We start from the raw sequence: 21,437 nt of genomic DNA, 5'->3' as shown, positions 1-21,437 counted from the left end.
TTTTATTCCTGATTTCATACGAAAGCCTATAATCCACTTATTGTGCATGCACATTAGCGCTCATGGCTGAGACTTAGTAGCATCACATGCAGCAAAAAGCAGGTTCCACTTCCTCCCAAGGGAACGGCTTGGTTATTACTCACAAGATTGGCCAGAATGTAGTGGTAACCACGGCTGTTCTTCCCCAGGGTCACAACCTATGGGGGAGAAAAACATCGATACATTAAACCACCCATGAGATGAGAGCTAAGAGCCACGACTTGTATAAGTGGCTACAACAATCTCTGTAAATGCAGAAGCTTCCTTTTTAGCACGCAGGACACCAACTGAAGTCAAAACAAAGCAAGGTTGACTGCATTATAACCAGAAGTGTTTAGGGAGGAGATGATAATGAGAGAGAAGCAGGAACAATGGAAAACCCTTCAATATTCTGCTCACTTTGATGTGATTCAGGGTGCAGAGACATGAGTCCCCAGCAAATGTTGGACAGAAGGTAGAAATAGGCTAAAAAAAACATTTCAAAGGAATTTACAGTGAGACAGTGAGATGTAGATCTTGCTCTGCTTTGAAAACATCACACCTTCGGAGCATAACAGCATGTTTCAACCCACGCAGACAGACTGAAAATAGTAAGTGGTGTTCTAAGCCATTTCATCACTTTAGACCATATGCTGCCTTTTATTCTAGATGTTCTTCTTCCTTTTGTTCTCGGCCTACAGATAAATCAAATAGTGAGTCTCTAAATTGTCTTGGCTTTTTTTCTCATTACATGCTGGACAAGGTTTTCGATTGGGCCTCGGGAGGTCTGTTATTTATGAGTTTGCCGTCTGCTGTGGATGGACTTCTGAGTGGCTGCCATGCAGAAACCTGTCAACCATGTCTCGGTTTTCATCTGCGTTATACAAACACAGCGACACAAGTTTACAGCAAAATCAGCATGTTTGCACATGTTCTGGCTCTGTCACAAAAACAAACTGTCAGTTTATCATCTGTTTGTGTGTGTGTGCGTGTTAGGCTGGGAATGTTGGATATTTGTTACCCTGGATCATTTACGACTTTCCCGCTGAGTAGGGGATAGTGATGAAAAGCGAACGTTTGTCTTTACATCCGAGGCCAAAACAGATATATAAAGGACGTTTCCAGTTTCACCCGTTAGAATTAAAGCTTTTAATTTATCCATGGTGAACTTAAACTGAACTGGGTGCGCTAGTATACAGTAGCGCCAAACAATAATCCTGGCTGTGATTGAGCACCTCTTTCTTGGAAATCTGAAGGTTGTTCTTGAAAAAGGGCAGGGAAATGTGTAGTTTTCGGCACACAAGGGAGTATAAACACACAAAGCCTTTTGCCACGCTATCAAGCTGCTTGAGTGGGTCAGCTTTCTATGACAGCTTCCCCATTATTATGGTTTTAAACCTCCAACGCTGCGGGGTGTCAGACAGAGAGGAACAAACCAAGAAAGAGAAATAGAAACTGAGAGGAAATGAGCTGATTATAATGCAGAAATAGCAGGTGTTGGCGTTTAGAATCCATCAATCTGCGTCTAATGAGAAAATGACAGACAGCTCCATAAAAAGAAATCTCTGCAGAACTCTTCTGATATCGCAGCTAGAAGGATGTAATTGTCCCAAAGTCGAGCTTTCAAGACTTTTAGCTCTGCTGCATTTTCTTGGACAAACCCCACAGCTTCCCACTGCTTCATCCGGTGCTAACCTTGACCCCGGCCGTAAGCCACCTCACACCTGCGTCGGAGCTGGGCAGAGAAAGGCCTCACCTCCCGCCTGGTGCCCGCAGCTCACAGTCATCCTGGCAACAGCTACAAGCAGCAACCTTGGGATGGAGCACAGCAGACACTTATGACAAAGAGATACACATAACCTCCGCCAACCTCTCCCCTCAGCCCTTTAATTAGGCAGACCGCGAGACCCGACTCCAGTTGAGACGGAAAAATGTCATTGTAACTTGTTGTGTACACCGCTGATTGCCCTAAGTCCCTCCGGTGCTGCAGATGGTGATAACTGCCTTTTAATGATGTTGATAAGAAAAGATTCTCTTGTATTTCCATTTTAATCCAAAACTATTTGAGCAATAACACACCATTATGGAAAACAATATTTACTCAGATAAGACAGAGGCAGATATTTTTTTAGCTCACTGGTGTATACAAGAGAGCAGCAGTGCAAAATACTGTTAAGTTACAGACATAAGAAGATGAGTAGGCTAATCACATGTATATCATGCATAAAGACTATAAACACAGGGGAAGAACTTCATGTAGATGTGTTTATAGTTTAAAAATACAATGACAAACAACTAAAGATCACTTATGAAAATATTGTGTCTAGTCTAGATAGTGTTTATTCTGCATACAAACTGAATAAAAAAAAAAAGATGGGCTTAAGTGGACTAACAAAATGTCTGTTCTTCAATGGTTGTTATAGAGTGGTGCTGTGATGACTTATTCTTGCAGGCTGACCCAGAAGTTAGCATCACAAAATTATACATTACATTTACATACAATCTCCACATATTAACACCACTGTGATTTTTGAAGCGTGAATGCAATCGGCAGGAGTAAAAAGCGAACACTAGGCTATAAACAAACCACATCATGGCTGCATGGCTTTGCATCAACACCGCTAAGCTAGAGGCGGTATCGTTTTGGTGTGATGATGTTTCATAGTCTCTTTCAGTCACTACTGACAAATCTTATGTTGGAGATCAAAACGTGAAAATCTATATGGCTTAATTTAACCACTTATTTAAACATTCTGAACACAAACGATATTGAGACCTATTTAATTGCGAAGTAGTCCGACTGCCCGATTGTGATCGTAATTAGCAACGGTGCGAATCTGTAGCTGGGGTCATAACCTGATTAGCTTAGTTTAGCATAAAGACTGAAAGAAGGGGAACAGCTTAAAGAAAAATAAAATAATCCACAAAGCAACAGTGTTCGTGGGTGGATAAAAAAGAGGAGAATTTGTAAATGAATACGCTTTAGAGGTGTTGGTATATGAGTAAGTTGTTTCTCCTCTTGCCTTCTGTATTTATGTTAAGCTAGACTAATCATGAAAAGTTACATTTTTCATTAACAATGCTTTTATGGTTCTGCTAGTCAGTTTATAATTGACATCGGCATAAACACAGACAGGGGTATTCGGCACTATCTTTAAAGACTGACTTTCATCACACTCTATTTTTTGCCAGCCATTTGATTTGAATTGATCTCTGTTGCTGTTTATTGCCATTAGAGGCCATACATACAAACACAAGCCCACTAACCAATTATTCTGTTTCCCAGTGACACTGACGAGAACAAATGTGTTTATTGTCCTATCCCTTCAATAATGCCATTCCCCTCTCCTATTTCAAACAGTGTAGCCTCTCGCACATCGATCCACCAACTGGCTGCACCACCTTTGGTTCTTCTGCTAAAGGGAAGACAGTATTTCTTAGACAAGAGTTTTCTTTAAAGCCTGATGGGGACCGACAACTAGTGTGACCTTGATTTCATCCAGACTCGCCGTGCCTCGCCCCCCACCAGATTGAGACCTACAAGTAAAACTACAACTACACATTTCCAATAAACGCCAGACACTTTGACCTTTCCACTGAGGAGTTTGCCAAGATACAGGAAGACTGAAAATGATTGGTTCCCCAGAGTCAAATATCATACCATTCACTGAGGCCTAAAAAGAGAGGAGCAAATAATGATGCAATTACTTTTAAATTCTACTTAAAATAAATAACCAGACCCTCAATTCAACAACCTTCACAGTTCCTGAGGACATGTGTTATAACGATTGTTTTGTCCAACCAATGCTTCATGACTCAAACATACAAATCTACAATTATTTAAAATTGAAAAATCCCTCACATTGGAGAAGCTGAGCAAAGCACTGTTCTTTGGTTCTTTTTTTTATTATCTCATTTAAGTTTGGACTAAAAATGTATATTGGGGTGGGGGGGGTGGGGTGAAGAATGCACTGAAAACTGTACACAGTGCTACAAACAATTAATTCTAGACATTATATTAGACTGACAACTTTCCTTTGTAATTACTTCGGAGAATGGTAATGATCAAAACTGCTGCTAAGTCACTTCTGACAATCAGAGTCATAGATATTAGAAATCTAATATGAGCTAATGTTATGTAAGGTAACTGACAGGTTAATCTGCTTCTCAGTCTGGACAAAATCTAATTAAGGAAATAACTTGATGTTGATGTACATCAGTATAACTGAGGATTTCCATAAGCTATTTATTATTTAGCTATTGTTAGCTCTCAATCGGCACCTTCGTTGACTGCAGTAGCTATAACATACAGTATGTGGCAGGTAATGCAAGCTAGCTGTGTTTTTCTCCATCACCATGAACACTATTTGTCAAGTTTACTTTACCAAAGCCTACTAACGGCCCTGATCAAAGCTTTGGTGACAGCGCATTTTATGATTATTGCTCAAAACGTACAGAAAATTATAAATCACATTAGCATGAACTCTCCCCTATAATGTAACGGCTGCAGTGATACCATAGAGTTGCACTTAATACAGGATAGGGCTTTTTAAAGTGAACCATACTTTGACGTAGAAAGACCTGCTTTATCCAGTTCTGCTTCAAGGCTTTTGGTAGAAGTGCTCTTGCTGGAGTGCTCTCTAATTAACAGCCAGTAGTGACTGAAGCTAAGATGCTTTTCTTGGCAGTCGCAATACTATTTGTCCCTAAAGATAGGAAGGGAAAATGTAGGGTTCACTTTTGCCCATCCCCCGCCCGCTCTAGATTTCCGAAAATCATACTCATATTCAAATGATAACGTCTAGATACAGGAACTATGTGAGACTTGATACTTTGGGAAACCCTGATACTGCTGCTGGGAAGCCATCATTCTTTTGAAGTAAAACTTGGCCCTGAAACAGCAATATGTCCTACTCCCTTTTCACTGAAAATGATCTGGGTCATTTTGCAAGATTGATAAAGGTTTACGGAGAGTATTTTTACAAGACTTTGTTACTGATACAGTTATAACTATAGTTGCATATTGTCAGAGCCACAGCACGTCCGTCTCTGCCTCTCATTCAGTTGTGGAGTCAGCAGGTCACTTTCTGTTTAATGATAACACTTTAATCCCATTTAATATAATCACAGTTAGTAAATGGCCCTCAACAGCCAAGGTTGGTACCAAGGACGTAAACCACTACGATGCCCCGGCTTTGCGTAAAGCAGAAGGGTTTTTGGATATTATTCTGTGAGCCACTTGGGTAAGTATCCCACCAACAATAAGAGGATGTTGAAATCAGGAGCACCTTTCATATAAGTAGGACACATAAGACATAAATCTCACCTTCTTGCCACTCTACTCTACTCTATCTTTCAGAACAAATCGTGACACATACCAGTAAGTGTTACCAGAGAGCAGAGTCAATGTCTGAATGCCTGTTAGGCTTTTTATGTGGCACATTTTGTATTATATCATTCTTTACTTCTTTGCCAATATGTTACATGAGTATACAACTTTTCCCTTGACTTTTACCAAACGTTATTTCGCCCCTTTTTCTGTATCATCCATGCCAATGATTAAGCATCATCTGACATATTGCTGACGTTATTGTAACTGCTGCTGGAGTTTTATAGCCCATACTATCCCATGACTTCTACACTGCTCTTTCTTATTCAAAGTTGATACAACATAAAGTTATTACATTCTATTATACATATACTGTAACAGTGGGTTTTCTCCCACCTCTCCATTCAAGAGCAAACAGATATGGAGGATCTCGTATTCTCCATGGGGAGGCAATATGGCCACCCTTCATGCCTCTGCAGGCGGCAGAATGTTGTCCTAACAAATCCCCAGATGTATTTCTTTTTTCTCTCTCCGTGAATCATTGTCAGTTGTTTTTCTTTTTCCTCCATGAAAATGCAGCTTTTTGGCTGGCAGAGCGCTCACTGCCTGACTGTCTTTGAACAGCTTGCGTGCCCTGGGCCTGTCCCAGACGACATCCTTTCTTTCCTTTTTTCCCTTCGCCTGCCTCTCTTTACACTAGTGATGAGCAGGTTGTTGCCTCTGAGCAGACTACAGCAAAGAAATCCCCATAGGGAAGAAAGCCAGGAAGGTGCAATAAGGCAGATATGATGCTATATGTGAAATCTCATAGATGGATCAGATTAGTCACGAGCATATGTACTGTCAAACACACATGCAGGCACTCAACGAAATTACATACGCTCACCCTGAAAAATCATCATCACAACAAGTGGAACTAATACTAAGATCATTCTCTTATTTCAGTCATACTGTAGTTTTTGTTTTTCTCAGGTATCAATATCATAAACCTAGCTGGTTCGACGAAACACATGTATTGGGTATGATTCAGTGACAAGAGCTGGCAGAGGTTCTCCCGTTTTTGTCGTAAGGGAAGGATTGCTATTGGGTTAATTTATCTGCAGTGCAGTATATTGATGGAAAAGTCCTATGGGTGATAAATCCTGAGTGGTTGTTACAGCATGAAATGATAATAGCGCGGGTGTAGCATTCTCTTCAGCACCCCAAAACAAATTTGTAGGGAGACACACTCTGCTCTTATACGAGCAAACAACACTGCACCTGATGCAGCAGTATGCAAATAAATTCCTGACCATGTTTCTACATCATCTCAGGTGATAAATGAAGCTAATAAAAGTGACATTCAGCTGAGTGAGTGTGTGTGTGTGTGTGTGTGTGTGTGTGTGTGTGTGTGTGTGTGTGTGTGTGTGTGTGTGTGTGTGTGTGTATAAAGCATCAACCACTGTGGCTGAGAAATGAAGATGACATGGAAGTCCAAAAAAACTGCAATTCCTCAAACGGCCACTTGAGGATGGCTTAGAGTAAATCTCCTTAGAGCCCCATGATAACATTTTACAGAAGGTGATTATAAAAGTACTTAAGTGTAAAATTACTACAGTTATAAAATAATATTAAAGGTCAGACAAAGGCAATTCATATTTAGTATCAACATTTAATCCGCTTTTCAAGGTTTACCAGCTTGCAGTGGAGTGATATCGAACTGCCTTAAACATCTTATAAATATCTATATTTTGTTCTTTTTTAGTTTTAGTTTAAAAATCAATATACAAATGTTGTTTCATTCAGTTTATAGTACATTTTCAACGTTAAAATAAATAAAACTTCCAGCTTCTGAATTTGTATATTTTACAGTAAAACAAATAACTTTGAGTTGAAGACAGAACAACACTTTGAAGAACGTCCAATAGGCTTTAGGAAACACTCATCAACATTTTCCCTTAATTTCAGACATTTTGCAAACCAAAACCACAATATAAGCAATAGACTTGAAGACAATGAAAACAACCATTTGTTTGCTGCCTTAAAGAGTGAAAAGAAAACTGTACTCAAGTGTAGTACTTGTGTTTATATACTACTAACACTGGGTGTCCCTTTAAATATTTAGGTACATTGTTGAAGTGTTAAAACACTCTAACAGTGTGGTTAACAACTGTAGTAGAGCATCAAAGGCCCAGCAGGACTAAAGCATTAGCAGCCGCTGGATCAAAAGTGGTGCTAATAAAGAGCAGCACGGTTTGCTTTGTGTGCCACAATTGAACCATATTGTGGAGCCTCGACACTCGCCTATTGAAGATAGCTCTACACTCCATGAACTTCATTGCCTGGTATAAAGACATTCATTCTGTAGTGGGATAACCTCGACTGAAATCATAAAACTGAGCCACAGAGCTGATTCCCATTTCCCCCAGCAATCAGCTGGCTGGATCTGTCCTGCCTCATGATCCTCTCTCAACAGCAGTGACCTTGACAGATTGAAGTGACACGTCGACATTGCGACACAGAGACACAGGCCTCTGCACACAGGTTCTGTTCAAACCCTCACTTCTGCCCATATATGAAACTCTATCCATCAATCATTTGTTAATAGAAACCCAGCAGCAGGCAGAAGCAGCGTGTCTCCACATAGCTGGCAGTGGGAGCAATTTTTGGTGTGATTGCCCTCATAGGAGGCGGTCAATCCCTGCTTCAATGTATAATGGTAAGGCCCAATAGGGGGGCGGCTACAGAGTAGAGTCCAGCAGCTAACATGAATGCATGTGACTCATCCATATTGCCGGAGCTAGCCAGATTATTTCAATTAGCTCCAACAACAACAAAAATCCCACGCTGAGGTTGTCGCTGAAACAAGAGGCCAAATTGAGCACACTGCCGCTTTGAAGGTTAGCTGTTGGAGGCCCTGCTAAAAGTCAAGGCATGAAAAGAAAGTATGATGGTGATGATTTGAGGCAAAGCAAGGGAAAGAGCTCCCTCTAGAAGAAAAAAATAACAATTAATGAATGGGAAAAAAGACAGAAGAACATCAAGCGGATTAGTACTGTGCATCCTTATTTTGTTTGCAAGAAGAGGGGAAATGCAATTAAAGACGCAACCATTAATATTCCTCACATTTGATTTGTAATTAATATTATAAGCTTTTCTTAAAAGCTGAGGCATAGCATTCACACAAAAAGGAACATATATTTCAGTATAGTCCCTCAATAGGAACTGGTTAGAAATTTGCAGCACAACAATTAAATTAGACACAGCAAATTAATACTAAAAGCTATTCTGTTTTAAACTACCACTCTGGGATCAAATTAGCTTCATACAAAAAAAGACAACTGAAATCCAACACTTGGAGGGGGATATTGTGAGGCACAGAGAAGCCAATATCTAAATGATTGTTAATGAGCAGAAACCAAACAGGAGCTGATTTCCTTGTGAGCGGGCAACCGCAAGCACAGGAGAGCAGGGTGGAGCGGGGCGGCCCAACAGAGGAGATCCATGGCATAATAGCCACTCATCTATTCATGGTAATTGTGTTTTTCCCTACTACAAGGACTGGTGGACCTTTCATTTCCTCCTCAGGCAATGGACGTGATGGAGGAAAGGAGGGGTTTGGGGCTGTTAGAAGAGGATTACAAAGAATGCATCATCCATTGGTCTTTCCAAATGGCTGCTCACATTCTGACCTCTCAGCCTCAGGCTCTCAGGAAGCTACAACATGCACTGATTTTTAAACAAGCTGGCTTCAACCTTAGCAGGCACACAACACCTAACAGATCCTCTCCAACAGGTAGTATTACCGCTGTGGGTCATATTCGACTCAACACACTGTTTAGCCTTAATGTGGTTACACATACATAACAAAATTCAATATAAGCTAGACATAAAAAAGAACCTCAGTGCAAAATATATATGAGATCCTACAACATTCTAAGACATAGAACAGACGTTAACAAGTTACAGAAGGAAAAAGCAAAGGTTTAAATAATAAAATGAATGGTGGCTGACATCCATTTAGCTGCTTTGATTTTAGGTTTCTTATATCTTGCATGCTGGCTCACTGTCAATCACTGAGACACTTGAAAAGAACTGAGCCATCATAGGTGTTGCTAGTCCTTCTATCCTTCTAAGTCAAAATGTCTGCTGTGAAAAGACCTATTAAATGATCAATGGTTTTCTTAAATCAAAGGAACATGTAACACTTCCAGTAAGGGAACTCACATATAAAAAACATGTACAGACAGGTTATTTTTTGCCACTTTTTTACATTTTATCAACTAAAATGCAAACATTGGCAAAGGGTAGCTGTGGTGTATCATTTATATGGAGTCACTATTCATTCAACAAGACCAATATATACACTTTTTCTTGCTCCTTTTGTTACCTCCAAATCCTGAGGCAATTATGTGGCTCTCATGTTGCTAAACGCTCCACTATGTTCACCAGCTAGTCGCCAACTTTGACAGTGTGCCAATTTGTGCAGGGCAGGTAGTGTAAACCAGGGTTTTATGGATTCTGAAAACAGCTGCCTCTATGGACAAAAGCAAAGGGTATTGAAAGTGAATCAAAATAATGAAGCTGCTGGCCCTAAAACCACAAGGTGCTAATTCTTTGTGGGTTTTTTCACTATAATCTACCCCTTTCAAAGTAACACCTTTGATCCATTGTTCATGGGAAAAAAATGATTAGAGCAGCCTTAAAATAAATATGAATCAAATCAAATTCCCACAATGCAATTCAGTAGCATCTTTTGTTAGATCCTCCTTGCATCGTTAGCGCCCATGTCTTCATACTCCACTTGCCCAGTTTTTGTTTTACATAAATCAAGAACACCTAGGACTCCAAAATGTTCCATAGCGGAGAGGGCATTTGATATTTGTCAGAGTGTGCATTAAATATGCCTGGTGACTAAAGCAGGAATAAACAAGAGGGCTAGAATCGATGGACAGCGTAGGCGTTTGGTTATATAATGTTCCGGCGTTCCCACGTGTGCAGTGACTGCGAGGCTCACCTGTTCCAGTATGGTGTTGATCCTGTCCACCTCGCAGTCAATCACAAAGCGCTTCTCCTGCCTCCTGTCCATCTCCTCGATGATGCGCTTGAACTCTGATGCATCGGTTGTGCCGCTAACAGAGCGAGCGGTCACCTGCCAGTTGTTAGCTACTGCTGCCTCCATGATGGCCTGCAGTATAGAGAAACCTGGAGAGAGAGACAGAGAAGGAGAGAGCCAGGAGATTAGACCTGCACACAGTAACCATGTTATGCAATAACTGAGAGGCTGCTAATTTATTCTAGAGAGGTTTTAGCTTGAATCCAAAGGTTAAAGGCCATCTCATTACAATCTAAAATAGCATTCCAAAGTCTGCAGGAGCCCTGAAATATTGTCTAGAGTCTAGACTCTGTGTGCAAATGTGGAAGTGGTTTTGAATTTACATTTGCATGTTGAGAAGGCAATATAATAATGAAGTGAAAGGACACGTATCTCCATATTATTAAAAGATCAGCGGGTGACGTTATTGCGCTTGGCATCAATTAAATTATGGCACTTAGCTCAGCCACATGTTAACTTTGACAGTGTGGTGAAACACACCGCGGCTTGCGTCTCTTTGAACGTCTGTGCCAACTCATTTAAAGATAAAGACAATGAAAGATTCAAGCAGGCCAGCGCTAGAAAGAGATCATTATTGTAGCAGAAGAATGGAGAATAAGCTCTGCTAATGATTAATTTACACGGGAAATATTTTCATTTAACAGGACGCTCAGAAACACCAGGGCCAAATGACATACCACAAAATGAATTATGCAGCCCTATTTCTGGCGGGATAGATTGCACGTAGCACAGGCTGAAATAAGAATGGCTTAACTCTCACCAATGTTCAACTGGCGAGAATGAACATGAAGGTTATTAATGAAAATAAAGCACACTGCTGGTATTTCATTTAGCCACGGACAATGCAGTTGCAAATAAGCTTCTTTTCAATCTCTCTCTTTTCATTGTCCGTCGTGTGGTTAACTGATACAGGGAAAGGACAGAAAAGTTGCAGCAACAGCAGACGCTCGCACGCATTCAGACATATACAGATCCTATATGACGATTGATATTACGCGATTTGGTACTATACAAATGTTCTCAAAAAACAGTCCTTGCAGCTGTGTGTAGGGTAAACATTTTGACATATATTTGTAAATGTAAACCATTTCTCGATCAACCTTATCTCTATGAACCGGCTGCAGTCTGCCAACAAAGCCAGCATAGAGACCAAAGACACAACAACAGCTATAGCAAGAAACTACTTTGCGACTTCCTGTATTTCTCTGCTTTTGCAATTCCCTTCCTTTCCATTCTGTCTGAATGGTCAAGCCGCCTTTTTTTCTTGACTCATAAATGCTCTGAGACCGCTGCGCTGTGTGCGCCTGCACTCCTGTCGTGTGGCCACATCTCCAGCAGATGATCTTTAGGCCAGCAGCGCAGCAAGCGGCGGACACCGACGCACAGTGTGTCATCTGTCCAAAGGAGCAGTGTGGCACGCTGCCTGGAGACATCAGCCTGCCAGACCTCAAGGTTATCATCTGGAGTTCCGCCTATAGTTCATGAATGTAACTTGCAGCACAACACACGATGTTATGATGAGGGCATGTAGATGCACAAATATAGTCCCTTTGAGGCTTCTGGGTCATGGAGCTGGATTAAAGTAGCAACACTTGAACATGGGACATGAAACACCCCAGCACTATAACAATATGAAGCTAGTGTGCTGTAAAGGCAAAACATCCTCAAATGTACTTTTTCTTATTTTACCTGGACACAATTCCCTCAGAAAAATGAAAGTCTTGGAGGGAATAGAAAAACATCTGAAGCTTTTCTGAAGTATCATCATTTTTACATGAGCTCAGCAGCGGCAGTCGCTCATGTAGCATACTTCCTCACATCTCCCCTACCTAAAGCAAAAGTTACAGAACGAGGGTTTGAATAACATGGATGCATTATTCATTTTCCTCAGGCATATGCTCAGAACCTCACCAACCACAAACCAGCTGGATAGCATGGCAGTCTTCCCAGCAATAAAAGCTTCTCACATTAAGAGATGTCATGCAGATTAACTAGGTCAAAATGGTCTCTGTTGGTTTGGAAACTGCACAGAATGTGGCTGGTAAAGGTAAAAATGCCAATGAACAATTTAACAAACGGTAATCACATTGTGTTTGCGACATGCCATGCATATGACTTCAAATGATAGGATGAGTATTTGTTTAAGGGCTTCAATTAGCAGTGAAATTACCTTCTTGAAAGACACATTAGCGTGTCTCAGAAGATTTAAAAAAGGCAAAAGACACTCCTGGGATCTGAGCTTCCTATATGCGAGTATCTGTTGTGTTCCGTCTGTAAAATCTGTGCATTTCCAATTTCCTTTACTGAGGTGCGAAAAAAACATAAATTATGCTAACTCTATATGTGAATGAGGGAAACAATGTCCTGTCATTCAGATTAGAATCACAGAGGGCTTTTATTTTGAAATTGCTGATTTTTGCGCCGCACATATCCCCCTGCCTCCAGCAAACCCTGAAGTGTGTTGGAACAATTGGATTCATTTAAGATTCACAGGAGATTCCATGCCTGCCTAGTTTTACATTTGTATGGAAATTAAGAGATGGGATCTTGTGGTGGTAAATAGTCTCTCCAGAAATGGATTACTTTTTCTGCAGTTTTTTTCTACTGTCAGCAGAAAAATGTATGTTTATTGTGATTTAGACTTCAAAATCGAAAGGGAACAAAATCCTTTGAGCGCAACTTAATCTGACAACAGCAACGAGACTGACAGCTCATTTTTCATCTCCACCAGAAAGTAAAAAATAGAAAATAATTGTGTTAGTCCATGCTTGTCTGCATACATTTACTACTGCCAGTCAACTGAGTTGGATCAGAGTCCATTTCAGCTCCAGCCAATCAATGGAAGCAGAGCATCACAGACTCCTCATAAATGCTTGATATTTATTTCCAACGTAAGAGGAAAGATATAAATCCCTTTCACCTCGTCGTCTTCATGAGCTCCACAGTTGTGTTACATCTAAAAATGTAATACAGTCAACTACATAAATTATGGAAGACAACAACAACATTTCCTTATCACCAGCTATAAATCCCCGCTGTGCAGATGCTGCAGCAGCATGCGGCAGATTCGGCTGATCATGCTCCTCAGAGCCAATCATGCCATCTAGACAGTAAGAGTTTTATCATGCTTGAATAATAGCTTTCGTCAACCAAATCATGTAAAAACATTCTGACATTGTAGTCTAGTAAAATGTGTTACATTATACTTGTTCACATTTGGTATGTTAGCGCAAGACACACATCACGTGAATTGCATGGTTTATGTATTTTTCTTCCTACACCTTAGTTTTGTCAGAGTATCTGATGGTTTTTGAGTAACTACTGTGACCTATGTAACATATTTCTAAATGTATATACCACACAACAAATATAAAGCAGCTTTAGGAGTATGCCTTGCAATTTACTACACTTTTGTTTGTGTTTAAGAGATGTTATATAGCATAGTACATGGTTAACAGACAGGTAATTGTGAGTCAACTGAAACTGTTAGTCGAATAATGGATTAGTCAATCAAAAGAAAAACAAAAAAATAATGTTAATGATAGATGGATGGATAGATGGATACTTTATTAATCCTGAGGGAAATTCAAGGTCTCCAGTAGCTTATAGACAGCACACACAACCTACACATACAACATAACAAAAGGATGATGTAAAAATTGTAAGGTGCTCAAAGAGAATGTGTGCCATGGTGAAGTAGACCATGTAATAAGTTAAAAGTTAAAAGTTAGGAAACAGTCCAGGTTGGGGGAAGGAGGGAGGGGTGTGTGCGTATGGGATAATATAGCCAGTAGACAGTCAGACAACAAACATTGTTATAAGTGGCAGTGGAAATGGAAGCGGTGGAGAGGGAGACAGACTTATGCAGAAAAGTCAATCTCTCCTCTACCCCTTTAGAGGAGAGATTGCTGTACAGTTACTGACTTAAGTATTTTTTCAGGCAACATTTTAATTGGAGAAATTGGAATGGACATTTTTGAATGTTTTCTGACATTTTATGATCCACATCAATCCCAAATATAATCTCTTGATCAAATCAAATAATGAAATGTAAGTAAATAAGTCAACATCATCTACACTACAGTACACAATAAAAATAGGAACCAAAAACAGCGGACTATACCAGCTAACTGCCAAAAGTAAGAAATGAGGGGCTGATCTGAACTCATTTCAGAGGGATCAAGATCCAAAGCCGGTCGTGAAAAAGAGGCAAGGGCCGTTCAGTCCAAAAGTAAATGTGGCGGCTCTCTCTAACTTGGAAGTGTTTTTTCAGGCAACATTTTGTTTGGACTATGAGAATTGGAATGGACATTTGGCAATGTTTTCTGACATTTTATGGAGAAAACAATTATTTCATAAATTAATCAGCAAATTCAATAAAAAAAAAAAGTGGGACAGCAGTGGGTTGGATAATATTTATTAAGTAACTTGACACTAAATACATTTTAGAGTCAGTAAGTCTCTAGCACACATTTATTTTATTATAATTTCAATTGATTTTATCCCAGTCTATTTATTTCATTGCAAAGTATCTGCATTTTTCCAGAGAAAACAAGAGTCAAGGAATTGTCTGTAGACCAAAAACTATTCTGTAAGGAATTAATAGTGGTGATTTGTATTGTTCTCAAGGCAACATCTCCACCAGCAGACTTTATTTGATGCATGAGTACAATGCTGCAGTTTATAGTGTGTTGGTGTTATATTGCACACAAAATAAAAAATACAGACAGAATGAATCAGTGTCTTTATTAACAGAGGTAAACACAGACGTTTAAGTCTACAAGAGCCGAGTGAAGATTGCATCGAAACACATGCTTGAATATGTTTTGGCTCTATGGAGGCAACGTGTACAGCTGGAGACCTGTGTTTTGTACAGACAAGGACTAATTGTTTATATTTTTAGTTTTTTTTGCTTTGCAGCCTTTCACTGCATCTGTGCGAAGAGATGTCTAAGTGTATCTTTGCTAATGCAGGCTGTAAGTCCTTCTTCATTCTTACAAGATCCATTAAATTGAAGAGTAGGGAGAGTTAGTATTCCCAGAAAGGAGGGAGTGGGAGTGTCAGTGATTGTGGGTTAACAGCAGAGCAGGGCCATAGGGATGTGTGTCCGGATCAGAGTGATTTACTTTGTTAATATATAGTGTTCCTACTTAAAATGGGCCTTAAATTTCTCTTTAATCTCAAACACAACACAACTCTGGTGGAGCAGTGTATAAATTGCTGCGATGGGTGAAAACTCAATTATTTCTGCGTTTTCCTTTGAATCTATATCAGAACGTTGCAGAGTGTGCTACCAAATCCCGATGGAGTCTAATGATGCCCTGTGTGCTTATAAATCAGAGCTGTTGCGAATGAGATGTTGTGGCAGTGTAGCATACAGCGGCTGAGTGAAAGCTGCGGTTCTCTTCTTCGTCTGTGAACCGGATCGTAACAGGATGAGTTTTGAAGCATCACCCGTGGCGGCTCAGCGGTAATTGAATTGAGTTGCATCTAATCTCATTGCCCAGCTCCTTTGGTTCCATGCCTCTCATTAGGGTACAGTGCAGAGTGTCACAGGCCTCTCTCTCTCTTTCTCTCTCTCTCTCTCTGTCTCTCACAACAACCTCTCACATCTTGCAGCTGATCCGGGCTAACTAGGCAAATCAGAGAAGCCATATTGCAAATTTCTCTAAGCATCCAGCTCGGTATTAGCCACAGTCGACTATCAGCTTCAGAGTCCCAAATATACCGCTTGCTGGGGCTACACTGCATCATCACACTGTGTCATCGTTGGTATTACACTAATCCACATCAATCCCAAATCTTATCTCCTGATCTAATCAAATAATGAAATGTAAGTAAATAAGTCAGCATCAACTACACTACAGTAAACAATAAAAATGGGAACCAACAGCAGCTGGCTCTACCAGCTAACAGCCAAAAGTAAAAAATGAGGGGCTGATCTGAACTCATTTCAGTGGGCTCAAGATCTAAAGCACACGCATGAAAAAGAGGCGAGAGCCATTGAGCCTACAGTAAATGTGCCTCTTCTCTCCTCTAACTTTGCCAGTTCTCTGGTAAATGAGTATCTCGAAACGCCCAACTGAGCACTGTCCAGGGTCTCACCGGCCATCAGGAACAACTGAATTTAAACCAAAAAGGTAATGGTTGGATTTATAATTGTGTGGATTGGTTTGGGTTTGAGAACAATGGAACATCTTAGTTAAACTGGACCAAACATGCACATTTTACAAAACTTGGAACATTACAAGAAGGGTGCTCACTAAATCAATGTTTCCTTTAACCCCCTGTGCCGTGAGCACACTTGAAATGTCAACTAAAAAAATCCTCCAACTGTCAAACTCTGACTCTTCATTAGCTACTTCTCTATGTGTGATTTAATTTAGAAATATTCCCAGAGCTAATTTCTCCCCGTTGTCTTTTGAGGAAGCCAAAAATAAATAGTAACAGTGTTTAGGGCTTGGTGTGTGTTTGCCTCTGGGTTTACTATGCTCACAGGGCTCTGAGGATCCCCCCAGTGTTTGTACTGAGCAGATCAAAATCTAGGGCTTGGATAGGGAGACAGCTTAATATTTCTTCTCATTAGTCATCAGGCAGAGGCCCACAATTTATACCCAAGAAAAGGATATGTTCACTGGAATTATATGACCCGTGCTCTTGACGTCTCCGGCAAAGTATATACAGAGGCAAACGGGCAATCAGTGTTTGGTGGGTGATGAATATTAAGATCTCTCAGCATGTGTAGAGACATGGTAATGGTAGTGCCTTTAAGGGAAGTGTTTAACTAGTGGCAATTAAAGGTGGAAGAAAATATGGATTCAAAAACAGGTCCATTCTACTTATGTGATTTAGAACAGAGACCTTATAGCCAGAGCTACAGTATACACTTCTTCTCCACTGCCCACGGGAGAAGAAAGTGTGTAGCCAAGGCTTTGATGTGTTGTTTACAGTAGGCCTATAACCAAAACCAGTTTCACTGCCAACTGTTGTCCTAATCAAAATGACAGCGCATGTCAAGGCAAACAGAAGCAGCAGGCTGTCTGTATCTTTAGACGAGCATACATGCAGGAGGGAGGAGAGCAGCGCCATGGAAATCCACCCACAGACTTTTCAGAGCTTCTCCATCTCTCCCTGTCCGTCTTTGTTCCCTGGTCTCCTTCAATCTCACTCACACTGCATACTGTGACGTATCAGCACATATTCACAAAAGGGCAGCCAACACACACCTACTGTTGTGTGCGTGCGTTAGAAGGGATTGATCAATCACTGCAAAAAACTCTCTGAGCAGCTTTAGCTGATCATCTGAAACTGAAGAGAAAATTACAGAAGATGGACCTACCTTTCATGAAAAAATATTATTTAGCATGAGAATGGCATATGTTTTCTATTGGTGGTTTATACAAACAAATTGACCCGTGACATAGTGTAACATCAAAGCAATCAACCTCTACAATGGCTGCATGAAGTGAAGGCCAGGACATTTTGTTATAATGAAAAAAAAAAAGACCCTCGAAGCAATAATTTCATGGCTGCTGAAGCTAGCAGTGGGTAGGTAGTAAAGTGGCTTTTTTCCAGGTTCATTTAAAAGAGGACACTGAAGGAGCATAGAGGTTTATTGTGTGCTTATTGTGACAGACGATGGCTCTCGTATCACTTCTTTTTAAGGCACAGGTGCTTGACTTATAGTCTTTCAAATGGTTACTGAATTACAGAGGTTGTTAATGCAGGTGGAGCTATCTATATTGGGATGTCACTTTGGCAGTGATACCAGTTTATGTGTGCAAAATAAAAAGAGATAGAAAATCCCAGTGATGCATAGCTTCATCCATATTTCTTTAATATTATTTTTCTTGTGCATTTTATGGCTTCTCTGTTGTGCCCTTTCTTGTCAGCGTGTCCAAGCTGATTTATTCTCCTGATGCATGCATAATTTAGTTGTTATGAAGCCGCCATGAAGGAGAGGGCCACTAAAGCACAAGAGGCATATGTGTGCGTCTGTGTGTGTGTGTGTGTGTGTGTGTGTGTGTGTGTGTGTGTGTGTGTGTGTGTGTGTGTGTGTGTGTGTGTGTGTGTGTGTGTGTGTGTGTGTGTGTGTGTGTGTGTGTGTGTGTGTGTGTGTGAGTCTCAGCTGGGTGCAGCTGATGTGCCATTATAGTGGTGGTGATGAGACCGTGAAGCCAAGGAAACAAACTGCAGTCTATGATATAGACATGGTTGAAGTCGGAGATGGCATTCACACTTATTATCTCGCATTGTGAGCAGAGAGTATAAATCAACAATTGTGGGTGACAATATTGCACTTGACTAGACATTATTTGTGTGAAATGCAATAAAGAGTGGCATAAAATTTGCTTGAAAAAATGTTAATGGAAAGAAAGCAGCTGATGGTTTGTAGTCACAGAAAATATTTCATCTGGCTTGTTAGACATCTGCACACTAATGGCAGTGCGCATGAAAACATGTCAACACCCCTTCTTAACTGATTATGTAGAATAAATGGGAATAGCCATTTCATGCTTGTCTCTATGTGGTTAATCACATAGAGTTTGGACAATGCTTTTGATAGTGTATCACATAGCTTGATTTGTTATGGTGTTTACAACGGGAAGAGCAATGCCAAACGAGTACAATCAAATTAAAAGCCAGACTTGATTTGGTTTGCCATCAAAGGCATCCAGGAGAGCAGCAGGAGGCAATAATTATTTGACTCTTTTAAAGGAACAAAGGCAACTGTCTCTGGATAGCCAATTAGAGGGATTGCTGAAGTATAGGGAGCAAGGTTCGCTTCAGTTACAGTGTATCTGACACTGCCTGATTGCTCCCTCCCTCATATCTGTCCTTCTATCTTCCTATCTACAGTAGCTTGGCAGGAGCTAGAAAAATCGAGGCTAACAATGTGCGGTCATCCAATTCTCCCATGCACAAGCCTCTTGGCCCTCTTTGCGCATCTCTCTGCCAATTGTGCCAGGCCGGAGTTATCTTGTCTTGCTGTTAGACAGCCAATCACCAGGGTCAGTGGAGAGTTATGAGAGTTTATTACAAAGCCAAGAGGTTTCGATTTGCTGAAACAGAATGTTATCAACCTGATGATATTTTTTTTCCTTTTAGCATGCTTGCAAATAATTAATTATCTAGACATAGAGAGCCCAGTCGTCACTAAAGCAAGTAGTGCATTCAAATGTTCCTTGGATGGTCACATTCCTGAGTTGTGAAGTCATTCTTTGTATTTTGGTGTTTTTATGAGCTCATTATTTGGAAACAAGATAGAAACTATACAAAATGTGCTTTATTTTATTGCATACACATTGGTATGGTATTTTCCAAATCAGAAACTTGTTTTCCCTATCATTCCACATGAATGCAGCCAAAACACTACATGGTAAATGGTTAAAATGTGTAAAGCAGTACGCTGTTGTTTTAATAGATCTTTGATGAATAATTTAAAGGAAAACACAAGAAGTGTTTCGGTGTAAAAGTCTTGTCTTGGGAATCCTGCCTGCCACTTCTGTAATGGAGTTCATTTGCAGCACATTTACTAAACAAACTGAAACCGTACCACAACAATGTATTTGACAGTTGGATTGACTGTGCAAAAAACTATGGAACCTCCTATTCTGGATCATTTTATTTTATCAATTTACTTTGGTTTAAAACCCACAGAAGCATAACAATACTTTCACTTTGAGAAACCTTAATTAGCTTGTTTGATTAAGAGTTTAGGTTCCGACTGTCGCCTGAGAGACAGCTGAGTGAAGATGGAGGAGCCAGTAACTTTATTTTAGAAAGTTATTATATTTCTCTCAAGGACAGATTTAGTCTTGTTAATGTATTTTTGCATTGTAAGGACTGGCTTGTGTTCTGCTATAAGAAGTACAATTTCAATTCAATATTTGACATTTTTAAGACCTTTAACAATGAGTGCAACCGACAAGTGAGTGCCAGTAAATACTGTATAAATGCCTGCATACACTTTGGATATGGGTCATGCAGTAGGTCAGAATTAGCACATATTTACATGTTTTACAATGAGCTGTTCCATTTGTGGTTACAAATAATGCAGCAACATCTAATGATCAATACTCTACAGTCGTCTTAATGTCACAGATAAGTTTGGTGAATTAACTCCGCAGTAGTGTGGGTCAATGGAAATATTGTAAGGCAGAATGAAAGAAGTTCCCTGGAGATATTTTTGGACTGAATGCTTGAATACAGCTTCCAGGTTTTTGTTCAAAGAATATTTGACTTCCTGGTAAAAAATGAGGCTATGACATCGAACACAATTTCATCCGTCATCAGTTAAATGATAAAATTAAATAGCCACAACAGCAGCTACGTGTTGAATCACTTTCCCCGCCCACTATATCACATTCAGAATATTGATTAATATAGAAATGATGGAAAGCTACGACATGAGACCCAGCATTGTTATTCATATGTCATCAACACCTTGATGTGGCGATGGATATTGTGAGACGGGCTTAATCCTGTGTGTCAGAACACCATCATGGATATAAAGCGATTGCAGCTCCAGGGCTTACCACAAAATATCACTGGCACTGCTCTCTTCAGATTGCTTTCTATTCGCTAAATGTCAATGGAAAATCTAAGTGCTTTCTCACTGTCAGAGCACTCCATCAGTCATATTTCCATCTTTATTCACATCGTTTTTTTGTTTTTGTCTTGCTGCTCAGTTCAAGGTGAACCAGATTTTCTCAAGACAAATAAAATTAAAATAATGAAGAGAGGTAGCGGGGTCGTGAAGACAATGATGGAGCTAAATAAAACAGCAGCCGAGAAAGAAAGGACAGAAACACAATTGACCCTTTGCTAAACCCCTCCCCCATACAGCAATTGTCCAGTCACAGCTTCGCAACTGAGACTAGGCACAGCAACTGTCTCAAGCTTAGATTTATATACTTTGGATTCTCTAATGAAATCATGTATTAGCATCTCAGAAACAAAAACACAAGACAAATATTGTAAGTAATGGATTAT

General features: G+C 40.1%; 1 protein-coding gene across 3 annotated transcripts in view; it reads right to left on the bottom strand.

The window, feature by feature from the left end:
* Positions 1-21,437, bottom strand: part of gria3b (glutamate receptor, ionotropic, AMPA 3b) — a 76,659-nt gene that overhangs the window by 27,343 nt on the left and 27,879 nt on the right. For all 3 annotated transcript variants that reach the window (XR_010165158.1, XM_063876471.1, XM_063876472.1), the window contains exons 4-5: positions 10,344-10,531; positions 144-197 (exon numbers count right to left, since the gene is read on the bottom strand). Coding sequence is in view for 2 of the 3 variants with exons in the window: in XM_063876471.1 (XP_063732541.1) it covers positions 144-197; positions 10,344-10,531 (242 nt within the window). In the remaining variant the exon portion in view is untranslated. The remainder of the gene's footprint in view (positions 1-143; positions 198-10,343; positions 10,532-21,437) is intronic.

The sequence above is a fragment of the Eleginops maclovinus genome, chromosome 23, assembly GCF_036324505.1.
Source record: "Eleginops maclovinus isolate JMC-PN-2008 ecotype Puerto Natales chromosome 23, JC_Emac_rtc_rv5, whole genome shotgun sequence".
Classification (NCBI taxonomy): Eukaryota; Metazoa; Chordata; class Actinopteri; order Perciformes; family Eleginopidae; genus Eleginops; species Eleginops maclovinus.
This window is presented reverse-complemented; position numbering and strand designations above follow the sequence as displayed.